Source organism: Lissotriton helveticus, chromosome 2_1 (genome assembly GCF_964261635.1).
Source record: "Lissotriton helveticus chromosome 2_1, aLisHel1.1, whole genome shotgun sequence".
Classification (NCBI taxonomy): Eukaryota; Metazoa; Chordata; class Amphibia; order Caudata; family Salamandridae; genus Lissotriton; species Lissotriton helveticus.
The window spans coordinates 1,192,243,048-1,192,268,172 of NC_136059.1; the positions used below are offsets into that span (position 1 = coordinate 1,192,243,048).

The 25,125-nt window shown below is 44.2% G+C and overlaps 1 protein-coding gene across 1 annotated transcript in view; it reads left to right on the forward strand.

The window, feature by feature from the left end:
* MANBA (mannosidase beta) overlaps positions 1-8,578 on the forward strand; it is a 286,149-nt gene extending 277,571 nt beyond the window's left edge. Inside the window, exon 17 of the mRNA XM_078676071.1 lies at positions 7,467-8,578. Coding sequence (XP_078532197.1) covers positions 7,467-7,691 — 225 coding nt within the window. The 3' untranslated portion in view covers positions 7,692-8,578. The remainder of the gene's footprint in view (positions 1-7,466) is intronic.
* The last annotated feature ends 16,547 nt before the right edge of the window (positions 8,579-25,125 follow it).

The window sequence follows — 25,125 nt, forward strand, 5'->3', positions numbered from 1 at the left end:
CGGTGTGGGGTCGTGGACCCTTTGCCAAGAGGCTCTGCGCCTCTGGCAATGGCTGGAACGTCAGGGCGTGACTCTGACGGTTCAACACCTGGCAGGTTCTCTGAACGCCAGGGCGGACGAACTCAGCCGTCGGTGCTCGGTGGATCACGAATGGCGTCTGAACTCGGATGTGGCGAGAGGCCTCTTTCAGCAATGGGGAGAGCCTTGGTTAGATCTATTCGCCACAGAAGAGAACGCGCAATGTCATCAGTTCTGCGCGTTGGAGTTTCCAAGACGGCACTCGCTCGGCGACGCCTTTCGGCGCGAGTGGAGTTGCGGTCTGTTGTACGCCTTTCCGCCTATACCACTTCTGCCCAGAGTGCTGAAGAAGATCAGGCGCGACCGGGCCCAAGTTATCCTTGTGGCTCCGGACTGGGCTCGAAGGTACTGGTATCCCGAGCAACTCAGCATGACAGTCGGTCCCTCGATCCGCCTGCCCCTTCAGGAGGACCTTCTGTCGCAGCAGCAGGGGACGGTCCTCCACCCGAACCTGTCCAGTCTCCACCTCCATGCGTGGAGATTGAGCGGCGACAGTTGAGGCCATTTGACTTGCCTCCTGAAGTCTGTGATGTCATTCTGGCAGCCAGGCGTCCCTCCACAAAGTCGGTATACGCCTGCCGGTGGAACAGATTTGTGGCATGGTGCACAGCGAAGGCTGTGGATCCCCTTTCTGCCCCTCTGTCTGAGGTTCTCCTCTTCCTCCTTTCCCTTGCCCAGCAGGGCTCTGCTCTGGGCACTATCAAGGGCTATCTTTCTGCCCTTTCCGCCTTCTTGAGGCTACCTGATCAGCCATCTTTGTTCAAGTCCCCTATTGTGTTGAGATTCTTGAAGGGCATCACGCACATGTATCCTCCAACTCCGTTCGTGATGCCTCAGTGGGACTTGAACCTGGTTTTGACTTTCCTGATGTGCGCTCCCTTTGAGCCCCTTCATTCCTGTCCTCTCCGTCTTCTCACCTTAAAGACGGCCTTCCTGGTAGCCATCACCTCTGCCAGGAGAGTGAGTGAGCTCCAGGCTCTTTCTATTCAACCTCCTTTCTTGTCTGTTCATCCTGATAAGGTGGTTCTTCGGACTAGACCTTCTTTCCTGCCCAAGGTAGTCTCTGCTTTTCACATTGGGCAGTCCATCACCTTGCCCTCTTTCTTCCCGCCTCCGCATCCTTCAAAGGATGAAGAGCGGCTCCATCGTCTGGACCCAAAACGTGCGCTTTCATTCTATATGGATCGCACACGCCAGTTCCGGGTGGATGACCAACTGTTTGTTGGCTACGTGGGTGAGAAGAAGGGAAGGGCGGTACAGAAACGGACCATCTCTCGGTGGGTCGTCCTGTGCATCAAAGCATGCTACTCTTTGGCTCGGAAGGAGCCTCCTGTTGGGCTGAGGGCCCATTCCACTCGGGCCACGGCGGCTACTACTGCCCTGGGCCGGGGAGTCCCTTTGCAGGACATTTGCCAGGCGGCCACGTGGGCCTCGCTGCACACCTTTGCGAGGCACTACTGCCTGGACAGTCAAGTCCGGAGGGATGGCTTCTTTGGCCGTTCGGTCCTCCAGGACTTTCTGGTGTAGGTTGTATTGGTTCGCAGACCCACCACCGGGGTTGGTATTGCTGGGGTATCTATTCTAAGGTAAGGAATCTAATACTAACCTGTTTCTTTCAGATGAACAAGTTACTTACCTTCGGTAACGATATATCTGTAAGAAACAGTAGTTAGTATTAGATTCCTTACCGCCCCGCCCATCCTCCCCGTTCTGCGAACTGATACCTAGGGTTAAGGACATCCCTTTCAGGGCCCTAGTTTCAAATGGCACCAGTGTTGGTTCTCACATGGCTCTGCGTGTTCTGGCGCGGAAAAGCTGTGTGCAAAGAACTGACGTCAGCGCGCGGAGGCGGCGTCTATATACTCCAGCGACGTCATCACGGCGCACGACGCCGACGACGCGGAGCCGCAGGGGACGCCTGCAGACGACGCCTACCGACGCGCAGGGGTACTGCTACGCAAAAGTTTCCGGATCCAGACTGACGCCTGGGGATATTCTAAGGTAAGGAATCTAATACTAACTACTGTTTCTTACAGATATATCGTTACCGAAGGTAAGTAACTTTAGTTCCTAGCAGCCGCATTACTTTTTCTCCCAGGTAAACTCTGCTTTTGTCCTTCCAGTTTCCTTGGGTGCAATTTAGACTTAGCATAGGGGCATTATCTTAGAAGTCTTTAAATGGCTTTTCTCCCTTCTCTTACCTATTATCAATCTTTACATAGCTGGTAGTTTAAGAGTAGGTATGGATTTGGCTTTCAGCAAATTTTAATCTTACTTGACCTTTATATGTAGAAAAAGTCGGCATTTCCACTTATGCCTTTTCTGTTTTTTTCTTTCTTTTTAGGGAGTGAGGGTCAGCGGGAGTCCGCGGGGTGCAACTCTCTGGACATTGTCCGGATTGTTTGGTGGGGGGGGGGGTTAGGGGTTTGGGTAGGTTTGGGCACCGGGTACCGGGGTGGGTGTTGCAAGGTAAAAAATGTAAAAAAAAATCCTCATTCTCTCCATAACAATTTTTTCTTTGAATTAACCTATATTGTAAATATGGCTGGATCAGATAGGCCTAGGCGGATTCTGTGTAAAAAATGTGTACGATGTAAAGGAGGCTACTCTATCTATGAATAGTGTACAGATCCTCTCCTGGAACGTCAATGGTCTGCACACTAGACCTAAAAGGGACAAGATTCTACAATATCTCTGAGATTCTAGTGCGCGGGTTATTGTGCTTCAGGAGACTCATCTATTAGAATCAGAGATGGTCTTACTTGCTCAAAAATATATATGGACAGATTTTCAAGTTTCCACAACTCAGACTATGAATATCAGGGGGGTTTCGATACTCTTTAAGAGAACAGCAAAGGCTCGCCTCATTTCAAAATTAGTTGACCCAGGTGGCAGATGGGTCATTGTGAGCGTTAATATTACGGTGGCCCAGACTACTATTGTAGGATATTATGGCCCGAATCAAGATGACCCTTCCACCCTCATCTATTTTTTCTTATCTATTATTGTTTTCAGAACCAACTATCTTGGCAGGTGACTTTAATATTGTTTTGGATCCCCATCTTGATAAATCACCTAACAGCCGTGCCTCAGTCCCCTCTAAAACTAGGACTTTCTTACTTGATGCCATGAAACAATATGCCTATTCTGATATTTGGAGGCTAAGGTCAGATCAACGCTCAAGATTTTCGTTCCGCAACTATAAATACCGGCATCAGTCCAGGATTGATTTTATCTTGGTCAGTCAAGCATTGAAAGGTATAGTTAAGAACATCCTATATCTTCCCTTTCACTTATCTGACCATTCTGCAGTTTGGCTGGAACTGGAGGGCATAGTCCCTGTCTTTTTTAGATCTTGGTCCTTTGATCACTCATTACTCTTGGAAGATGAGGTGACTTTATCCTTGATTATGGAGACAGAGTGGTTCATGAAAACAAACATAGATTCTGCCTCAATAGGGTGCATATGGGACGCTTATAAAGCTTTTCTAAGGGGCCAAATTGCCAACAGGGCTGCCTATAGGAAAAAAATATATAGAGAGGAGGTCTCTACTATTGAGGCCGGAATTGAAAGGTTGCAATCTGAACTAGATCGATCCACTAGCACTTCTGTTGTAACTCCGCAGGAGCTACAAAACAAACTGACAAGATTAAAAGGACAGTTGGAAACAGTGTTAAATACATGCTTACTTCGCAGGTGGGAGGCGAGTAAAATTGCTAATTTTGAGTATGGTAAAGGCGTAAGCAGGCTCCTCGCCTGGAAAGCTAAGACTGACCAAGTTCGAAATAATATCAGATCAATCACGCAAGGCAACCAATCTTTCAGATGTGGCGAAGGAGTGTCGGAAACTTATGCGTGCATGGACCTTACTACCCTTGTCTGTCTTGGGAAGGGTAAACTTAGTAAAATTTCAATTTTGCCTAGAATTACGTTTCTTTTTAATACTATTCCCCTTCACTTCGAGGCTGCCTCCTTAGTTAAGTTGCAGAGCGATATTAATTCATTTATTTGGGAATACCACACGCCTAGGATTGCTTGGAAAAAACTTAGGCGGCGAAGAGAAAAGGGAGGCCTAGCCGCTCCGGATCTCCAGTAGTTGCATGGGCTTTTCAACTCTCCCATTCTCGCATGCTACTGAAAATGCCTACTAACATCGGGGCTGAAGCATGTTCTGGGCCATGCTTAGTGGGGCCATGTTGCCTTGTGAGGGTTTTTATTTAAGTTTGGTGACCCCAAATTAAAAATTAATCTAAAGGTTTTACAGGGCCTAGCTAAGACATGGGCTAAGGTGAGAAGCTCGGTAGCGCTAGGATATCTTTCCAGCATGGCTCCTTTGTGGGATACACCGGGGGGCCCGGGATGGCTTAAAGATAGACTGGTCTTACCCTTGAGAGAAGCTGGGGTGGAGGTCTGGGGAGATCTGTTTGTGGAAGGGACCCTTATCTCATGGGAATCTCTTAGGGATAGGGTTGGTTCTGGCCTCTCCAGGTTTGAATACTTGCAGATGGCTAGCCGGGCCCAGTCGCAGACAGCCACCCAGAGCAAATACCCAGTTGGAGGGGGTAACCATCTAGAATAACAGCTTGTTAACAAAGCCCGGGGAAGGAAGGAAGTCTCTTTTTGGTACCACGCAATATTGGAAGAGTTAGATGGTGAATTTCAACTGGCTAATAAGCTTTGGGGCAGCTCCCTTTTGGATCATGACAGTGAACATCTATGGATAAACTCCTGTAAGACACTGTGGGAGGTAGTCAAACCAGCATGGCTCTGAAGGAATCATCGCTTTACCCTGCACAGGGCTTATTATTCACCTCAGAGACTATCAAAATTCTCAAAGGGCCCCCCTGTGGCTTGCATGAGGTGCGGGACAATAGCTGCTTCCGACATTCATATGTTTTTGATTGTCCAGTCCTGTCCTTTTTCTGGGATTCCATCGGCAAATCATTGACAACCTCTCTTGGCTGCCCGATCACAATTAGGGGCCGATTATGATGGCGGACGGACCTGAGTCCGTCCGCCACCATAGAGTAGGGGGGAACGTCCGCATGGGCAGCGGCGTTCCCCCCGTGAAGATTAGGATGTGACCGCCAGGGTGGCGGTCACATCCTCTATATTTAACATTGCGGCGGGTGCAGCTTCAAGCTGCACCCGCCGCAATGTTAAAAATGCATACATTGCATTTGTATGCAGAAAGCGGCAGGCACCGCGCGGTGCCTGCCGCTTTCTGCATACAAATGCAGGGGGGTACCATAGGTACCCCCCATGTGCACCCCCACCCCCCCCTTCACCTAGGGGGCCCGCAACGGGCCCCCGCAGTGAAGTTCCACATGCTTTTCCACGGCGGTAAATCCGCCGCGGAAAAGCATCTTTTCATGCACTTCCTAATATGGTGGACGGTGTCTGAGAGACACCGCCACCATATTAGAGCTTTTCCGCCGCGGTTGTAAGCCAACCGCGGCGGAAAAGCTGCGGACGGAAACCAGGACCCACCAGCCATCCTAATGTGGCAGTGGGTCTTTGGTGGGTCCGCTGCGGTTCTTCCGCATCCTCTGGGCCGGCGGTGGCTTCCGCCGGCCCAGAGGATGCGGAAAAACCGCAATCATAATAGGCCCCTAAATCTTTTGTTGGTTATATTCGGTTTGTTGGAGGGCGTGACAGGTCCCGCTAAACAATTCCTTTTCTATGCCATTTTGCTGGCCAGAAGAGAAATATGTAAACAATTGAAAGAATCTTCATCCCCCTCTTTTCTGGACTGGCAGGCATCAGTATTACAGGTTTCCAGATTGGACCTCATGAGATCAGGCAATCAAAATAAGCGAGCCTTCTGGAATCTTTTGAAATGGGGGTAGTATAGAGCATAGGGACGTGGACACAGGTTTATTTTCCCCCCCCTGTCCTATGATTACGCTGCCCTGCTACTTCGTAGATACATCCGGAGACATCAGGTTGCGCCCTGATATGCCTATGTTGGTCAAGCCCGGTAAGGCGGCTCCCCATAAGCCTCCATATATGCCTCTGAGTATCCGTTAACACTGGTAGGAGAGGGTCGTAACCCCCAGATGCCTACATATCCAGTATGCGGAGGCAGTGTGTGGATATTTCTGGGGTAGAATGGAGCTAGATGGGTTGAGAATGAGGACAAAAAAAATCATTCGGACAGGGTTTAGGTGTATGTCAGTGGCTGTGCCATTTATCTGGATAAAATGTCATCTCAGAGTGAAACCAAATAATCGCTCAGGTGGCACACTATGGGAATCACAGAAATGTATTTGGCGTGTTCCTTTATAGAGAGCACCCACTTTTTCCATCTCACTTAAAGACCTGTCTGCACATATTTCTATATGACTGGTTACAGCTAGCATCTGTGGGTGCTTCTCTGGTTAGAACATATTTTTCGAAAGTTAATGCTGCATTCTGTGCAAGACACTGGGCAAGAAAACATTTTAAAGGGCTAACGTTGTCATACTGTACAATTTACACATTACAGTAACTGTTGAACAAATTAATGCAAGTAGATATGGGGAAGTCTGTAATGGGTTTACTATTTCAAGACTATAGTTTCCCACGGCTTAATAAGCCTTGCTTTATCTCTACATTAATTTGCTTTAAATGCACCATTTTCCAATCTTTTTTTCATTTCTTTCTCAGGAGAGGGACTCAGCCTGGACCCCAGGTTTGTCCATTAAACTTGTTCACATCGCTCGCTATATAAATGCCATGCCCAAAGTTTAAGCCTCACCACTTTCAAATGTCACCTGCCGCCACAGGGTGGTACACTTAGGAACCTAACTTTAATGAGTTCTGTTTAAATCTTTGTTTAGGTAATTTTACTTTAAAATGCAACTTGTGCTTTTCTAAATTAATGTATTTTTAATGTGTTTTTTAAATATATTTATAACTGCTTTTATGGAGTAAATAAACTGGAATTCTATACACAAATGTTTCTAAAACATGTTTACTCCGTATTTTCCTTAGCTAGTTAAGAAGTTGGGAATTCATTCTGCAAGATGATGGTATATATGAAAAGGAAATATTGCCAACCAGTAACACTATTGTCTTGCAGCTTCATGATCATATTTTTGTTGCTGTTGTATGCCCAGTCCAGCAGCTCTTTTCGTTGTCTCAAGTCTTCTGATAGTAACTGAGTGACGCAGACCCCAAATGTTGAGATTCGTTTGGGTCATTGTCTGGTGTAAGGTGACGCCCTATAAATAATTAACCTGCAAGAAAAGTTAGATACCTTCCCAGAAACACAAATACCTTTCTTAATAATATGTTCCTGTAACAATTGTTAACCTGGTGTGGCTTTCAAAGTGATTGGAGTAGTTGCACGTACAATCAGTTTCAAGGACTACTCATTTTTTTGCTTTTCACGGTATCTTTTTAGGTCTTCATTGAGCCAAACGGAGAAACATATGATGTTGTGCTGAAGACCACTGCTGTTGCCCCATTTGTCTGGCTGGATGTAGGCGACATACCAGGGAGATTCAGTGACAATGGTTTCTTGATGACTGAAAAGGAGCGCATTGTCATCTTCTATCCCTGGGAACGCACCAGCGCTTCACAGTTAAACGACACTCTGAGCATCACAACCCTCATGAACATCTACTGACAGGACCTGATATCCTATGTGATGTGCCCCATTGAAGTGACACCAGGCAAATATATGAACATAAGGAGGAAAAAGGCCCCCTGAAAGCTGCACACATGGTGGTTTTAGATCACTGTCTACATAGATTGTTCTCATGGAGTAAGGTTATCACTCATCTTTATCCCCTTCCATGTGCCCGTCAGCCAACTGCCGTCGCGAGCACTACCTCTGTGGTGCCACGCACGTCCGTTGGCCGACGCGGCCCCGCCCACTCAGCAAAGCCGCCGCACCGTGGCAGAATTGCCGCCGCGGTTAAGCGGTTATCAGATGTTACAGTACTATTGAAAACAATGTTTGGATATTTTGTAAATATCCCCCAAAAATCTATTGAGGATACCAGATACTTTAGACTATTTCCGGTTATTTTGCTGATGACAAGAGTTTGCCATATAGATCATTGGGGTTTGTGAAAAGAGGACATGGTTGGCCAAGCAACAAGGCGCCTTTTTGAAAAATGGTGTGTCCTACCTTAATGATTGTGAAACATGCCAGCTTAAGAGCACTGGATCTAAAATTCTGTGTTCATTGAACAAGCAGGACATGCAGAAACAGTGTTCTTCCTAGGCACCTGTCTGCCAACATCCTTAACATTCTCTACTCAAGTGACTATGGAGGCTTAGAGATGTATTTATTTTCATTCCGTCAGTGACCTCAATGTCTTTAAATGTGCCTATTATGAGTATGATGTGTCTTAAGGGTTCTTTCAGCTTAATGCTTGATGCACTGAATGTCGATGTCGACGACTAAAGGAGATCTTGTGCCTTCTATGCGATTCTTTAACGTGGGATCTAGATTAATGTTCATAAGCACCAAATGTAAATCATGATTAAAGTTCATAAGCACCAAAATATCTTGTGTCCAGGATCCTCAATTATTGTAGGTGTCTGAAAAACCTTGTGTCATTAATTCTTCAAAAAAGTAAAGTGTGAAGAAGTACAGAGAGACACCAGGATCGGGTCGGCGTTCTTATCTGCCATTAGCTTTCTTGCGTTTTTCATGGTTTGCTATTACTTGGATGGGATGCCCCTCAAGGTCAAGGCCTTTGCATGTTGTGATTAGTTCAATTGTTCCATTTGAGTTCCCATTTGATTTTGCTGATGGGGCGTCAAGTAGCCAGGGTAGATTTGGTACCAACCAACATATTATGACATAAATATTGTCTGACAAAATTATGTCATAATCACTATATGCAAAAATATCACCCAATTGGAGATAACCCCTTAAGTGGTGAGGCTTGTGTCCTCCCTCCCCCCCCGGGACAGTTTGCGCTTAAGTATTTATAAGTGTTTTCAACAAATGGTATCCATGCCAAATGTGCATCCTCTTTTCCCCCATGTTGAGGATTCCAAAGGTGCCCAGGTTTTGTAGATTCCCCTGGAAGGAACTTAGGAAATAGCCAAAATCTAGCAAAATGTGGATTTTTATAAGAAAAATGTGACGTACAATAAAGCATGTGTTTTTTAGAATGAAATCAACAAATGTGCTCTGTTCACTCTCTTCCCAGATTCCAAGTCCACAGGATTTGTATTTTTCCAAGTGATAGTTCATTTTGCTATTTATGTGGTTTCTACGTACTTGTAGTTTGTGGTGGAAACTGGTGGGAAACCCATGAGTGAACCTGGAAAGCTATACATAAACATTTCTGAAAAGTATCAGCAATTCTGGATTCGGCGAGGGGTCCTTTGTGTAGCTCACTCATGGTTTTCCCAAAGAAACAAATTGTTAAAATCATGCTCTAATGAAAGTAAATAGGAAAAAATATACATTTGTGACAATGTTTTCATCTGTAATTCTTTACCACTTGGTTGACCTACACACATAAAATACTGTTAACTCCATTAGACTCTCCTAATCACAGCCATATACATTGAAGCCTATTGATCATGGTTTTGTGTCACCCTTGTGCCACGCAAGTGCGACGCAAAAACTAGAATGACATTTACCAAACCATGCAAGGCCACCTTGAATGGCCCTGTGTGGCTTGGTAAATGTGGAGTAACGCAAGCCAGCGCCTTGCATTATTCTGCCCCAGGGAAGTTTTCCATTGGTCGAGCTTGGATGTTCCCAGGCATCCACCCATGGATTTTGGCGCATTCCCAAATGTATCTTTAGTGTTAGACCTCGTAATGCGTCCAAATGCTATGCCTCCCCAAGGGAAGCGTAACAAGAAGAAATATACTTATTTCTCCTCGATTTTTCCTCTTTTTCATGTACTGCATTCTGCAGCACACATAAAAAGAGGAAAATGCTTCAGATGATTGTTTTTGTGCAGGAAGCTGTCCCTTCTTGCACAAAAACAATCCTGCCTACAACGCAGGCACCCTTGCACCATAATGCAAGGGTCCCTGCATTGGCGCCAGGCAGCAGTTGGTGCACCAGCGCATGTAGAGAGCAGGAATGCACTGTATAATGCTAAATATGGTGCATTCCTTCCCACTACCTTTCACGCAGCGCAGCAAGGTGGCTTTCTACGTTGTGTGAAAATTTAATCAATATGCCCGTGTGCTTGTTGGTTGTCCAAAAATGCCCAATATCCAGAGTCTTTGTAAATCTATGGAGATAGGTCCTTCAGGGCATGGAGTAGGCTGGACCTTTGTTTATAAGAAAAAACGAAAATGCCTCCTCCACCCTAATCCTTATTTTACTTCAAAAAATCAAACTATACTTTATTAAGTTTTATAAGGTATGTTTATTTATACCAACCATTTTTATGTTTTTGAATTGTTTTTTGAAGATTCATAAATGCAAAAAAGACCACTGTACATTGATCTATTTACAACACTATACATTATCATTGGAAATATACATGTACCAAAGAAGACAAATCAAAATCAATAAATCAATATCAATCATTCATCCTGAACAGAAACAATTCTAAAAAAAACAACACATTATGTACGCTTCAAATGTCAAAAATGGATAGACAAAGTGAGACAATGAGGAGTTCGATTAATGAAAACAATATATCTACACATCAGATATTATTCATTGATACTGTGATAGATTATTTACTCCGACGCGTTTGCCGACGCGTTTCGATCCCGGGGAACCATTTCTTATAAGAAGAAATCAACGCCAGTTTTGTAAATTAAGGAAGCTTCCCTACAACCCTCTTCTGCTCATATTATGGTAGGTTGTCTGCACATTGGCAGATATAGTCAACCAGTGCAACTTAAATTGAGAGGTACCCCGATTTTTTGTAAATAAAACTTTATTGTTTTTTACATTTCATGTAGATAATGACAAAGCCCTGATGAGATTCCGGAAACTGGTTCCCCGGGATCGAAACGCGTCGGCAAACGGGGAGGAGTAAATAATCTATCACAGTATCAATGAATAATATCTGATGTGTAGATATATTGTTTTCATTAATCGAACTCCTCATTGTCTCACTTTGTCTATCCATTTTTGACATTTGAAGTGTACATAATGTGTTGTTTTGTTTAGAATTGTTTCTGTGCGGGATGAATGATTGATATTGATTTATTGATTTTGATTTGTCTTCTTTGGTACATGTATATTTCCAATGATAATGTATAGTGTTGTAAATAGATCAATGTACAGTGGTCTTTTTTTGCATTTATGAATCTTCAAAAAACAATTCAAAAACAGAAAATGGTTGGTATAAATAAAAATACCTTATCAAACTAAATAAAGTATAGTTTGATTTTTTGAAGTAAAATAAGGATTAGGGTGGAGGAGGCATTTTCGTTTTTTCTTATAAACTAAGGTCCAGCCTACTCCATGCCCTGAAGGACCTATCTCCATAGATTTACAAAGTTTAGGGCGGGTTTTTATCCGCGAGAGGTGAAGGACACAGAATTTCTTCTGTATTTGCGTACACCAAACCCAGATTCTGTTCTTGGGAGGGACCACTTGTCTCTCCAGAATATGGCAGAAAAGGACACACTGTCTTTCAGTGAAAGCCACATTCAAAACTTGATAGCATCCTCTCCATTTTCATCAGTTGCACTCAGCACTACTGCTAAACAACAAAACGAATCAGATAAACTAATCAGGCTACGTAAGAAACACGTTCGAACAGAGTTGCATGGGCATTTTCTCCTGAGGCACCTAAAGGGAGGCACGATCCCTTGGGGCCTTCAGGTTAAAAATGTCCCTGTAATTTTCATTGAGGACGCAGAATACAAAAAAGGTTTTATAATAATAATACAACAACAAAAGTAAAATAATAAACTTGGAAAGAGATTATTGAACATCAAGGGTGATGACACCTAAGCCCTTTTAGCCTCTCCGCTATTGAAATATTTGGAATGGAAAGAATCATTTATTAACTTCATAGAAATTATAGAGGATATTGAAATTACACCAGAGAGAGAGGAAAAATACTTGCATACGCTTTGGTTCCAGATGGAATCAAAATCTACAATAGTTTGGGGAAAAAGGCCAGACCATCAAGCAATGGGAATGTGTTATTAAATGCTATAGCAGGCTAGATGAGTATTATTCTCCAAGTGCTTGTACAGCAATACACCCTCACAATTTCTTTCAGTACAAAAAAGAGAAGTGAGAATCTACTGATGTATAACTTTCGTCTTCAAAAAACACGTAATGAGTATTGTAGATTTGGATCACTTCACGATGAGATTATAAATGAGATTATAAATGAGACCATATAATTACACTTGTGAAAGTGAACAGGAAAGGTAATGTACTCCCTAGATTTTCGCTCAAAAAGATCTGATTTTTGTTATCTACACGGCCGACATTTCCAACAAATGTACTATAGCTGCGGTTTCTCAGGTTGAATCGACTCTTAGGAATACAGTGGGGAGACTGAAGCAAAGAGCTGTAGCAGCCAGGAGAAAATAAAATGTCACGAGGAAGACTATAGATGACAAACTAAGGGGAAGCAGGAAAAAGGAAACATAATAAGCATTGGTAATGCATCGGTTTCGCCTATGAAATAAAAAGCTGTTTTCCTCATTCATCATCCCAGAGAAGGAACGAGCTCCCTGGCAGATAACACACGAGTTCAGAGGATGTGGCGCAGCGGCCAGAGCTGCTGATTCGAGAGCTGGGGATCCTGGTTCCAATCTCGGCGGCGGCCAACATCCTGTGATTCTATGCAAATCGCTTAATATCTCAAGGTTATAAATTGTTATATAAATATGCCGCAAGAGTACATGGCACAAATTTATGAAAATATACTTCCACCAGAGTGGATGGTAACTGCATTTCGGCGGCGGAAACTGATAAGAGAAGCCGACGAGTAACAATTATTGGTAAATGCAGGAAAATATGCAACAGCCAATAGAAATGGAGGAAAGGTAAGTGCCACACACAGGAACCAATGAGAAGCCAGGACAGTGAGGAGGCGTGATGTAAGTCCCTTTTAAGATTATATTAAAACAATAGACTTATCAAGCACCGCGTAAGTGCTGTGCAGGAGAAACCCAAAAAGGAAACACAATGTAAATATTATGGGTGTGAGACCACGGGATACCTAGCTTTTAGTAAAAGCTGCCCAGCTCTTACCAAAGTGCTCCAGGTGTAGTATTAAGGGCCACTTTATGAAGATATGTTGATTAAGCAATTGAGGAAGTAAAGTCAAGTTGGTGAGCAAGAACAGGATGAACGAAGAGTCTGTTTCAGAAGTTCTGCAACAGAACACAAGATTTGTGTGTTGCGTGCCGGAATGAGTCAGACACAGTTTTGTAGCCTTAATAAGGAGTTTAGAAGCAAACTGTCTGAGAGGTAGGTTAAAGTTGGTGGGATCAGGCCATTGGCTGTTGCAGGCTCAGGGCCAACCCTACACGACTGTAGATTAGCAGATGTGGGTAAAAAATGTTATAGGAGTTTTTTGTTTTTTTACTTTGTTCATTGTTTTACATCACTTAAAAGTACCTAACAGTAAAACAGTGTTCTCTCCCATCTCCAATTACATCATCGGTTTGATGCACACATCTACAGTTACCCTGGTGTGTAACAGTGCGTTCAATAGTCATAGTAGATAATATACAGTACATTTCTTAATCAGTGTACACATTTCTTGGTTCCATCCTGAGACTCTTATTTCACTTTTTTACTTTGCTCCTCCCGGTGCCGGCACTTCCCTGCCTTCATGTCCCATCCTCCTTTGCAACTGTTGTTCAAAATATTTACTGGGTATCAACAAATAGCGATATTAATCGCTAAGTAGGGTTAGCTGCAATTTTTTTATCGCCGCGCATCACAGGATTTTATCGCTGAGATAACGTGCTATTAGCAACGTTTATCTCAAAAGCGATAAAATCCCCGGCGATAGCTGCAAAATCCGTGAGTATCACTGAGAATACAGCGATATTCGCGCATTATCGCGAACAGGATCTTAGCCAATATATCCACCACCCATTGGATATAATGGCTAAGAACTGGTCTGAGCAGTTGTTAGTTTTTGGAGATATTCGCGCTTAGCGCGAATATTTCCATCGCTACGCCTGTGTTGCTAATAGGCGATAGCGATGTTAGCGACTGCTTCCAGTCGCTAACAGGTTGGGTACGCCCACTGTGCATGTCATTAGCGATAAATATCGCTGACAGGCAAAGCGGGCCTCAAACCACTCGCTATAGCCTACAGCTTGCTAATAGGGCGATAAACAATTTTCGCCGCTTTAGCGGCTATAATACTAACGCCCCCCTTGATAATATGCCCCTCTGTGTCTTGACGTGGGGGGTTTTAGTTTAGCATATAGCTCTCTATTGTATCACAGTACGTCAGGCTTTTAAGCCACTGTTCGACTATTGGGGTGCTCTTCCGACCTCAGTGAATGATCAACTCTCTCTTAGCCTTTCAGTAGTGTTATTCCAACATACCTGCGCATCGCTTTGGGGATATCCGCAGAATAGCCCAGCAGGGCCAGCAGTGGGGATGGTCTAATCTGTAAGCTTGTCATTTGATGTAGTGCAGTAAAGGTTTGTTCCCAATACGCTGCTACCTTACTAAATACCATTTCGTGGATAAAGTCTACTACTGGGGCCTGACATTTAGGGCAAAGTGTCGTGCGGACCGGGCCTATGAGTGCCATCTTTACCGGTGTCATGTATATCCTTCGTATAAACTTGTAATGTAGCAATTTATGCCTGTGATTACAGGATATAGTGCGGGTGAGTGTGCAGCATTCCCTCCACTTCTTATCTGTAAGTGGATGCCCCAGGTCTATTTCCCATGCACTTCTAATTTTAACATTAGGTGCTGGCATTCACTCCAAACTAGTGTGGTACAATTTTGATATCAACCTATCTCCTATGTTGTCTGACATGAGTAGCTTCAGCGGTGTGAAATTATCAGGCTCTAGTGGATAAGTGGACACACAACTGCGTATCGCATTCTGGAGTCTGGCTAAAACAAAATGGTATAAGTGAGGGGCATCAGCAAAGCGACTATCCTCAATGTGCGAGTAGAGGGGAAACATCCTTTATGACGCAACTTTTACCACGCAGTGCCTTTTCAACGCAAGTCATTACAACGAATTGTGCTGGGGCGCTCTAGGATAGGTAATAGTTTAATTTACTATCCAACACCTTCCCTACTATCCACGGGGACTGGAGTTGGAATAGTAAATTAAACTATTCACTATCCAGTACCCCCCAACGCAAGTCGTTGTAACGACTTGCGTTGAAAAACCTGCGTTGTAAAGGCATGCGTAGTAAAAGCATGCGTTGTAACAACGTACATCCGAGTAAATGTGACCCCAGGGAAATGCATCCCCAAATGTGTACAGTCCATACTGCCACATTGTAAGCTTTACTAGTGGTTCTGATGTGATAGGCAACCAGGGGTTATCTATCAGGTGAACCCTTTATGCATACAGCTCAGTGCCCCCATTTACTCGCAGCCGCTTCCTCCAAGACCAGCAGGTGTTGGATACTGTTCGAATGTCACCTTTGTCTTGTGGGAACCCCCACAGGTAGGAGCCCCCGTACTGGTATTGGGGCAGCCAAGTCAGCCTCAGGTTTGGCGTATGGTATCCTGGCATATGGGTGATACAAATGCCATGCATTACTACATTGTGCCGCTAGATAGTACAGCTGAATGTTTGGGACTCCAAACCCTCCTTTTTCATATGGAAGAACTAAGGTGTCCAACCAAATTCGTGGTTGCCGCCCTCCTCATATCAGCCGCAAAAGCTGTGTAGCTATGTAAAGAAGGCATTAGTGAGGGGTATAGGGATATAATTGAAAACGTAACTGCGGTAAATCTAGTATTTTCATTACAGCTATTTGGCCAGCCATTGACAATGACAGCCCAATCCACCGACCTATTTTTGTGTTTAATTTCTCCATTACCGGGCCATAGTTTAATCGTAATATTTGCTCCTTGTCCTTGTGCAGTATGATTTCTAGGTAACGAGTCTCTGTGTCACACCATGTCAGTGGGACCCCTTCGCATGTGCAGTCTCGTATTGTTGTTAGGGGAAATGCTAGAGATTTTTGCCAATTGATATGCAATCCCAATGGTTCCCTGAAACGTGTGACTTCGTGTAGCAGAGGCGCCAGATTTTCTGCAGAGTGCTTTACGTAGAGTATGATGTTATCCACATATAATGTCACCAACACCAGACCAGTTTTAAACTGCAATCCCTTATGCAGATGTTTTTTATGAAGCTGCCTTACCAGTGGGTCCATTGCTATAATAAACTGGAGCGTTGAAAGTGGGCAACCTTGTCTAGTGCCACGCATTAGGTTAAGTGAACCCGTTATCGTGCCATTTACTCTTATGCACGCTGTGGGTTGGGTATACAGTAGGGTAATAAGTGATATGAACCCCGCTGGGCAACTCAATTTATGCAGCACTGCCTGAAGAAAGGGTCACTCAAGCGAACCAAAGGCTTTCTCTGCACCAGCAGCGCCGCCATTGCTGGAACCATAGGCGCTATTCTATGCAGAATTGAAAAAAAGTGTGAAGATTTAATGTAGTGGAGCTGTGCAAGATAAACCCCGACTGTGCCGGTGATATTATTTGTCCTAGCAATAGCGCAAGCCTAGTCGCCACCATTTTAGCCAGTATTTTTGTATCAAAATGTAACAATGATAACGGTCTGTAAGAGCCACAGTGTAATGGATCTTTCCGAGGTTTGAGCAGTAGCACAATAACAGCTTTCAGGTTTGTGGAGGGAGTATCCCTCCTGTAGTGCCTCCACATACATTTCCAATAGGTCTGGTACCAATTGTTCTATATAGGTCTTATAGAAGGCGCCAGTAAACCCATCCGCTCCTGGGGCGTTATTTCCGTCCATGTCTTCTATTGCTTGCTTGAGCTCCTCAACAGTGAAGAGCTCACTCAGAAATTGTTGCTGTGCAGATGTCAGCCAAACCTTTGCTATTTCTTCCAGGTAGCTGGCGATGTCACCCTCCCCTCCTGTGCTCCTAGTAGTATGCAAGTCAGTGCAGTATCTAATCAATTCTTGCTTGGGCGTGTCAGCTATATATTCATCCTGCTTTCCTCGCAGGCCAGGTATGTAGGACTGTTCGCGTGGTGGTTGTAGCAAGTGTACTAGGGTGCGTCCTGGCCTCTCCCTACCCCATACTTCCTAGCTGTGGCATATTTACCCAGATAGTAAGCTTCTCTCTCTGCCGCTTCTTGATACTCCACCATCAAGGCCACCCTCCTAGGCAAATAGTCTTGAATTGCCCTGTCAGCCTGACCCTGGTCCAGCCACGAGAACTAATTTTCTAGCCTGGTAGTGTACGATGGAGATCTTTTAGTATCCCTGCACCCTTGTAAATGCATACCCTCTCATGTACGCTTTAAATGCCTCCCATAGTGTGGCCTGTGTCGAAAATGACCCTGCATTATTCTCAAAGTATTCAGTTATCACCTGTCTAAGTTCACCCCTGAAGACTGCATCCATCAGTGCCCTCTCTGGAAATCACCACTGCCTCTCAATGCCCCTGCCCCCGGTATGTGCATAGACAAGACCACAGGGGAGTGGTCAGACAACATGCCGGGCAAAAACTTTACATTTTGCACCCAGGGGTTGTGGTACGGGACAACAACCAGTAATCTAACCTCATCCATGAGTTGTACTGGACTGTGAAGTTTGTGTAAGCAAGTTCAGTGGGATGTTGTAGGGGCCAGTGCCACCCATCATGCAATGTATACTCTTCACACGTTTCCGCCAGTACCGAGCGGAGTGGGGTTTAGTAATTGATACTCTTGCTGTGCTGTCGAAAGTTGGGTCCAGCCCTATGTTCAGGTCTCCCCCCCCCCCATTAAAATGTGATCAGCATCTTGTAAAGCAATATGTGTCTGCAATTTGTGAAAACGTTCTGGATCATCTACATGCGGTGCATATACAGTGGGCAGTAATATGTGGTATCCCAACATCAGCCCCAAGACCAATAGATAAAGTCCCTCTGGGTCTGCCACTGTACTTAAATGGCGTAATGGTAAATTCTTGTGTACCAATATGGCTACCTCACAAGAGTATTAACTGTAGCTAGCAAAAAACCTTTCTTTTCCCCAAATGGAGGAAAATGAAGATGAGTGTGTGGGCGCCAAGTGCGTTTCCTGTAGGAAAATCACATCCACTGCGTGCCTGCATATGTACTGTGCAACTTGCCTGCATTTACGCGAGTTGTTGAGCCCCCTAATGTTCCATGATATGAACGCTATGTCTGCAAATGCCTTTATATTAGCTGCTGTCTTTGTGTACCTCACACAGTTGTATCATCTTGAAATTTAATATTTCTTGACACTGTTGCACCCCTATCTGAGAGATGTCCATTCCCTTTTTAGGACACATCGTTGAATCTTCCCCGCTCCCTCCCCCCACCCATACCGAGCGGCTGTCCACCCAGCACTCCCCCAAAACAGAATATTTGCTTAACTTCCCAATGCCGACAATGGCTAACCATTTCTCTATAATGTGTACTTCACTGGGGTTGTGGGAACACCACGTCAGTCCACGCATCTTGAATTATGAGCCATTACTGTTTTTTCATTCTTTGGACAGCATGCTTCACTACTATGCAGTATACCCAACCACTTATCATCAATCAATCATGTGTCCCAGTATATAAAGTCATGCCAAGCTTATCTGCAGGCCTGTGAGCTAGTCATATCGGCCCCTTCATTTATCCAGGCAGAAATAAGTCCATATGTGCACTAGAATGGATCTCTGGCTGCGAGCCCCTAGTGATCCCGCTGATTGCTTTGCTGGGTTTCTGAAAAGGTCTTGCAGAATTCTTGAACATCCATGGGGTGGTCAAATATTCATACTTTCCCTTTTACATCCACCCGCAGTCGCGCCGGGTAGAGCATTCCGTATCGTAGTTCAAGATTGCGGAGTGTTGCCTACACTGCATATTTACGTTGGGCCTCTGTCGCGATGCTATCCCAGGGCCCGGCACTCTAGTCTAAGAGCATAGAACCCATAGGCAAGGATGTACTTTAAGTGAGTAGCTTTTATTTTTCCAATATAACTCTTGGCAAAGCTTCAAGTCCCCAGTCTGCTTCATTGCCACAGGAGAGCACCCGGCCAGGATACTCAGCGTTTTCCCTTGAAGTACCGAAAGGGTATATGGAAAGAAAATGAAATGACAAAATAAGAAGCCACAATCAGTGGTTTGGCCAGTTTGCTTATTCACGTATAGGGATGGGGTTAGTGAGGGATCACCATGTTCCGCCACCAGGTGCAGTTTCTTTGTATCGGTTTCCTCCCTCTAGGTGCCTCCCCTTACCACCCAGTGCCCCGAGAACCCTTGTATTCAGCGCCATGTTCACGTTGGCCTTTCTCCTGTCTCCCGAACATCTGCTTCGGACAGCTGTGCTGGAAAACCTCGAAGGCTCTGGCACTCCGCTGCTTCCTACGGTTCTCCGGTTTCTCTCGATTCTCTCTTTGCGCTCTTTTCCGAACCGGAATCCTCTTCTTCTTTCTCCGTCACCGCCTTTCCCTAGGTCCACTCCAGCTGACATCAGAGGATAGGGCTCCTCCCCGCCGACAGTACACTGAGTCTTAAAGGGGTAGTCTTCAGCCTGTGTGTGAAGCAGTAGAACCTTAGGCTCTGGATGCATCGGGAAACACACTCCTAGTTAAATCAGGGGTTCCTGACAGCATCCTGCACCATTATGGTGAAGTCTGGGAATAAGGATAGTGTAGATCCCTGCAATTTTAAAGGCATGTTTTCTCACACCAATATTAGTGCGGTGTTTCGGCCCCTGAAGTTTAACAGCCTCGCAATTATGGGTCGGCGGGAGGCCCGGATTGGGACCCGGTCCCAGCGATCGATGAGCACGTTCTACAATGCAAGTTGCGATGAAGGACTCTGCACCAAACAGTTCCGTTAGTAATCTCTCAACAAACTGGTCCATACTACCCCTATTCATAGACTCTGGCACCCTGAGCATGCGTAAGTTGTTTCTCCCCCTCTCGCCTCCAAATCTTCGCTCTTCATGGCAAGTGTCTTGACTTGTCTCTCCAGCTATTCCACCCTTTTTGTCATTTGTGCTGTTCCGTCCTCCAGGTCTGACAATCTGCTCTTGCTACATCTAGTCTCCCTCATGGCTATCCAGCTGCCTGTGCATTTTGTCCAGCCTCTTGTCGAGCACATCAAACCTGCCATCTAGTTCCTTAAAGCCAATGCGCAGTTCTTTCGGAAGTGCTTCTGCAATCAACTGTTCCACCTCCCCACCTAGTCCTGAGGCAGAGTCCTCAACTTCTTCAGTGCGAGATGTCGCTGTTTTTTCTTTTACGGTGTTGAAGGGTAGTTTATGCTGCTTAGGGTCTTTTTTAGCCATATTGTCTCACATGAGCTTTTGTCACTGCTAAGAAGGGGATCACTTCCATTGTCCCGCTGCGTAGGCCCAGGTCTCAGCACTACAATCTCCACCACGACTCCCCACAGGCAGACACTGGGATAAGGTAAATTCTGTTGTCACCAGAAAAGAATGGGATCCAATCTCCCGCTTCTCTAACCCAGCGCTTCTCCTCTCCGTTTCTTCCTCAAGCAGTTATCCAAGCTTCAAGTTCCCAGGGGTCTGCCTTCTAAGGCGGGGAAGGGGCACAAAGCTGTACCCAGTGTGTCCCACATGCCAGGTCAAGCTGGTCCTCCACGCTGGCACCGACCCAGGTCCGGAGTAGGCTGCAGCTCAGCCCTACCTTCCTTCATCAGCCTTCTGCTCTTTATGGCATCCTGCCAAGCAAAATGCCATGGATCCTTCATACACCATGTTCAGGCCTTCTTATCTTATTATCTGTGCCAGTGCAGTGCGTTACATGCCCCCAGTGGGCCGTATTCGCGGGGTGGCTGACAGAGCCTCAACTCCGCATGACCATTACAGTTGACAGCTTGGCCACGCCCACATGTTTTAGGAGCTTTAGGACAGGAGTTACTGCCATCGGAGATTAAGGCAGATAGCTTCACTGGAGATCCCATCCAGTGATTCAATATAGATTTATTTCATTTGAATTTAAGAACAGGAAAGCTTTAAGAAAACTGTGTGAGGCAGAAGATGGTCCATTTGTCTAAGTTATATAGCTATACCAACAAGCCTTAGGGATCATTTTAACCTGAATGGCCCGCAGAAAATGCTTGTGATAGACAAAGAGATGAATGAAGGGAATGGAATACTTTCACTCTTAAAACAAGCATTTGCACAGCCAATAGTTCTGGTGTTAGCTGCCCACCTTCTGACAATTCTTGTTTTGTTTTGACATAGTTTTTGCAAAACTATATTATTTGAAAAAATCCCAGGTCCTCATCAATCCCCCCCAAAAAATCTAATTATTTGCTAAAGGAAAAATGTTTTTTTGGTCGAAAGACAACACAAGCATTACCATACTACTCCCTGGCACCGAAGGGAACTACTTTAACAGTCAATCAGTCTGGCATTGTCTGCAAGCCTCTTGCATTTGCAAAAGAAAGAGAAAGAAAGAAGGAAATAAGGCAGGCAAAAATAAGGAGGTAAGAAGAAAGAAGATGAGAAGAAAGGCAAGAAAGAATGAAAGATATATAAAGAAAAAAGGAATGAAAGCGAAGAAAGACCAGAAAAAGAAATTAAGAAAAAAGAAAGAAAGCAGGCAGGAAAGTAGTCAAACAACAAAGAAGGCAAGAAAGAGAAAAGAAAACGAGGAAAAAAGGAAGAAAGAGGTAAAAGGGAAGGAAAGAGAATTAAAGAAAAGGAAAGAAAAAGAAGGAAAGAGAGATGGAAAGAAGTAGTTAAAGACAAGAATGAAAAAATAAAGAGAATGGAAAAACAAATGAAAGAAGGAAAGAATAAATGAAAGAAGGGAAGAAAAAAGAATTAACGAAAGAAAAAGAAGGGAAGGAAAGGAAGAGGAGAGAAAGAAAGGGAAAAAGAAGGGAAGAGGAAGGAAAAAGAATGAGACGGCAAAAATAAAAGAAGGCAGGAATGAAAGAAGGAAAAGGAAAAGGAAATAGAAAAAAGAAGGAAGAAAGAAAGAAGGAACAAAAGAAGGAAAGAAAGAGAAAAGTAAAAAGATGATAACTTAATGCAGAACAGTTTCAAAAGAACACAATCTGGTATGTTGTCAGATAGCAGAAGTCAGAGAATCAAACCACTCCAAAAGGAATTTACAACCTCGTTGGCAGGAAACGGGATCTAATAAAGATGGAATGTGCATCAGAAGCATCCTGCCGTCTCACCAGGCTCTAAATATCAAGGCAGCACAAAAGTAATTATAAAGTAATAGCAAAACAATGGCACTGAAGGGAACTAGCTTGTGTGTGGATGTGCTGTTTTTGAGAGAGTAAAATTAAGTCACTCAAAGTATGATTAACCAGTGGCATAAGTAGACTGACCCATTGCCCCCAAGGTGCGTAGAAGACTGGACGCTGTTGTAACTAATCTGCCTTGAAGTGTGGGAACGTGTTTGGGAGCAGCATAGTAGAAATTTGGAAGATTATCAGTACATTCCGGTCATCTAAAATAGATGGAAACTGGCTAATGTCGAGGATAATAACGTAATGCGTCCCCAGGAAAAAGTACAAAAAAATTGAGATTATGATCCCAAGTGCCAATGGAATGTCCAGGTATCTCTAATATGTCCCCTTAGCACTCTGTGTGGGTACACTGTGAATCATTACCTATCAATATGTCATAATGTGAGCCTTGGGTGTATCATATACTGACTCCTTACATAGAAACCCATACATGTTAGTTCCATGCAATGCTGTTATTTAGACCGTGGATATGTGTGTCCAGACCTGTATATCGACCATTGTTCTTTTTCTAGAAGTAGTTTTCTCAAATCAATATTGGTTTTGTTAGGCTGTATGTGTTCGATTAAAGTCCAATGAAAATCACTGGCAGTGTGGTATTAGGATGGACCAGTAACTACAGCAATCAAGCCTCAACAATGCCCTCTTGTTTAGGTGTATATTTATGGCTTTCTCCTCTGCATTTTCGTGCAGAGTCGTATTAGTGATTCTTCTCTGGGTCAAGATTGGAAGGAGCGGGCAATGCATTTTATGTATCAGTAGCAATTAATGCTGTGCCTACATGTAGCAATAGGGATAGAAACTGTTGTGTGTTTCCTATATAGTCCATTGTCATTTTCCCAATGTTGGCCTAATTATACAATTTGTAGGCCGCTTTTGCTTTGCACACGTTACCAGATATCACTCTGGTTATTGTGCCGCATTGTATTTTAACACGTAGTCAGCACATGTTTTTGTATTTTGTTATTTTCCTGGGATTTAGTTGAGACAGCCTAGGCAAGGTCAAACAACATTGCTCCTTGTTATTCTCTGTGGTCAGACACTAGCACCTAGACATAATAGAGAAATCCAGCTGATGTTTTTGAGCACACATATTTTGTTATATAACCCGGAATGTGTCGTCTAAAAAACACAGAGCGGAGTCTTGCAGACAGAACAAAGGCCCTGAGATGAGAGGGCTGAGATGAAGAGCAACTATCTAAGTATGCTAAGGTATGGGGTCCACCACTAGGCCAAGAGATCTATAATCTATAATCAATTAGTTTTTGTAATGAAGATGGGTTTAGGCAAATCTGTCAGATAAAATGACAGGGCTTTTTATTGTATATGGTCTGCTAATCATGCCAATATCAGTACTGACCTGTATCTGTTTTCTAGTGCTTGCGCAATGATTGCATATTAGAGCACAATAGCTTAAATAAATAATGTAAATGTTGTATTTGCTTGTGTTTATTAGGTTCCTTCTCTGGAACCTCCCTGTTGTCATGACACTTATATTGTTCTAATTCTGTATTATGCCAGTTGGTGTCCCTTTGGCCAGTGCATGGTGCGGTGGCTCTTTGCTCTTATAATAAACTCACCAACCAACTTGTATCCTGTTTCCAGTGATTTAATTGACACCCACAACATATTTTTGGCGACGAGGACTTGGGGTCATTTAAAAACGAGCCACTGCTTTGAGATTCACGTTCTTTTGCTGTCTTTTCTAAGAAAAAGAAACTTCACTGGAGCTTTGATTATTTCTTCGGACCCTGCCACCTTCTCCAGTGGCTGTAAGTTCTAAAAGGGAATTTATTTCCCCAGCGGCAGCACCATTATTTTCAAAAGGTGAGGAGGTCGTAGGGTGGGTCGAGTCAAAGGAAGTGGAGTGGAATAACTGAGCTGACGAATTACATTTATCGTCGTTAGTGTATGCTGTGAAACCTTCTGTTTTGAACGAAAAAGCCTTCAAATGCGATTATTACTAACCTCTTGGCGCTGATCTCTACCCTGCGCCAACGGTTCAGCTTGATTGTTTCCTCTTGAATGCTTGCTGCAACTGATGACGTTGTAGAATGTGCATGGGCACTCGGTGATTTTCAGCACGTAATTTTTGCAAGTCAGGAGATTCCAACAGCAGGATTCTAGCATCAATCTGCGCAACAGCGTTTTTCCGGTGTACTGTGCAGAGCATCGAGACTGGGCGTGAATGTAGAGCGTCGTCTCACTATCAATGAGTGAGTGCAGAGCGTCGTCTCAATACCAACGAGCCTCACAGAATTGGCTCATCTCTTCTGTGTCTTTTGTTTACCGGCAAATCTTTCTAGTCAGAGGGCTATCGCATGTCACGGTCTTTCAGTGACTTATTGAATTTATGTAAGACTTGAATTTTTTTTTTTTTTCGTTTTACGTGCACGCAGGCAACTCATGGAAGCATATGAAGATATTGATCCGGAGCAGATGTGTTATCAGCTATAATTTTACCTTGGACATCGAAACAAAGTTCATTTCTCTTGTAGTAAGATTATTTTTCTTTATTACTGTGGTATTCCTATGGTTGTTTCTGCCAAGAATCTTCCTCGTTTTATTCTGCTTGTATAATCAAACCTTGAATTGTGTCTTTTCTCTCATTGTTATTTTCCTTTTTGCACCTTTGCTTAAGATGCAGTCTGTCAATCAACCTCCCCCTTTCTTGGAAAGCCCTGATACGCCACAAATTCAGTGGAGGCAG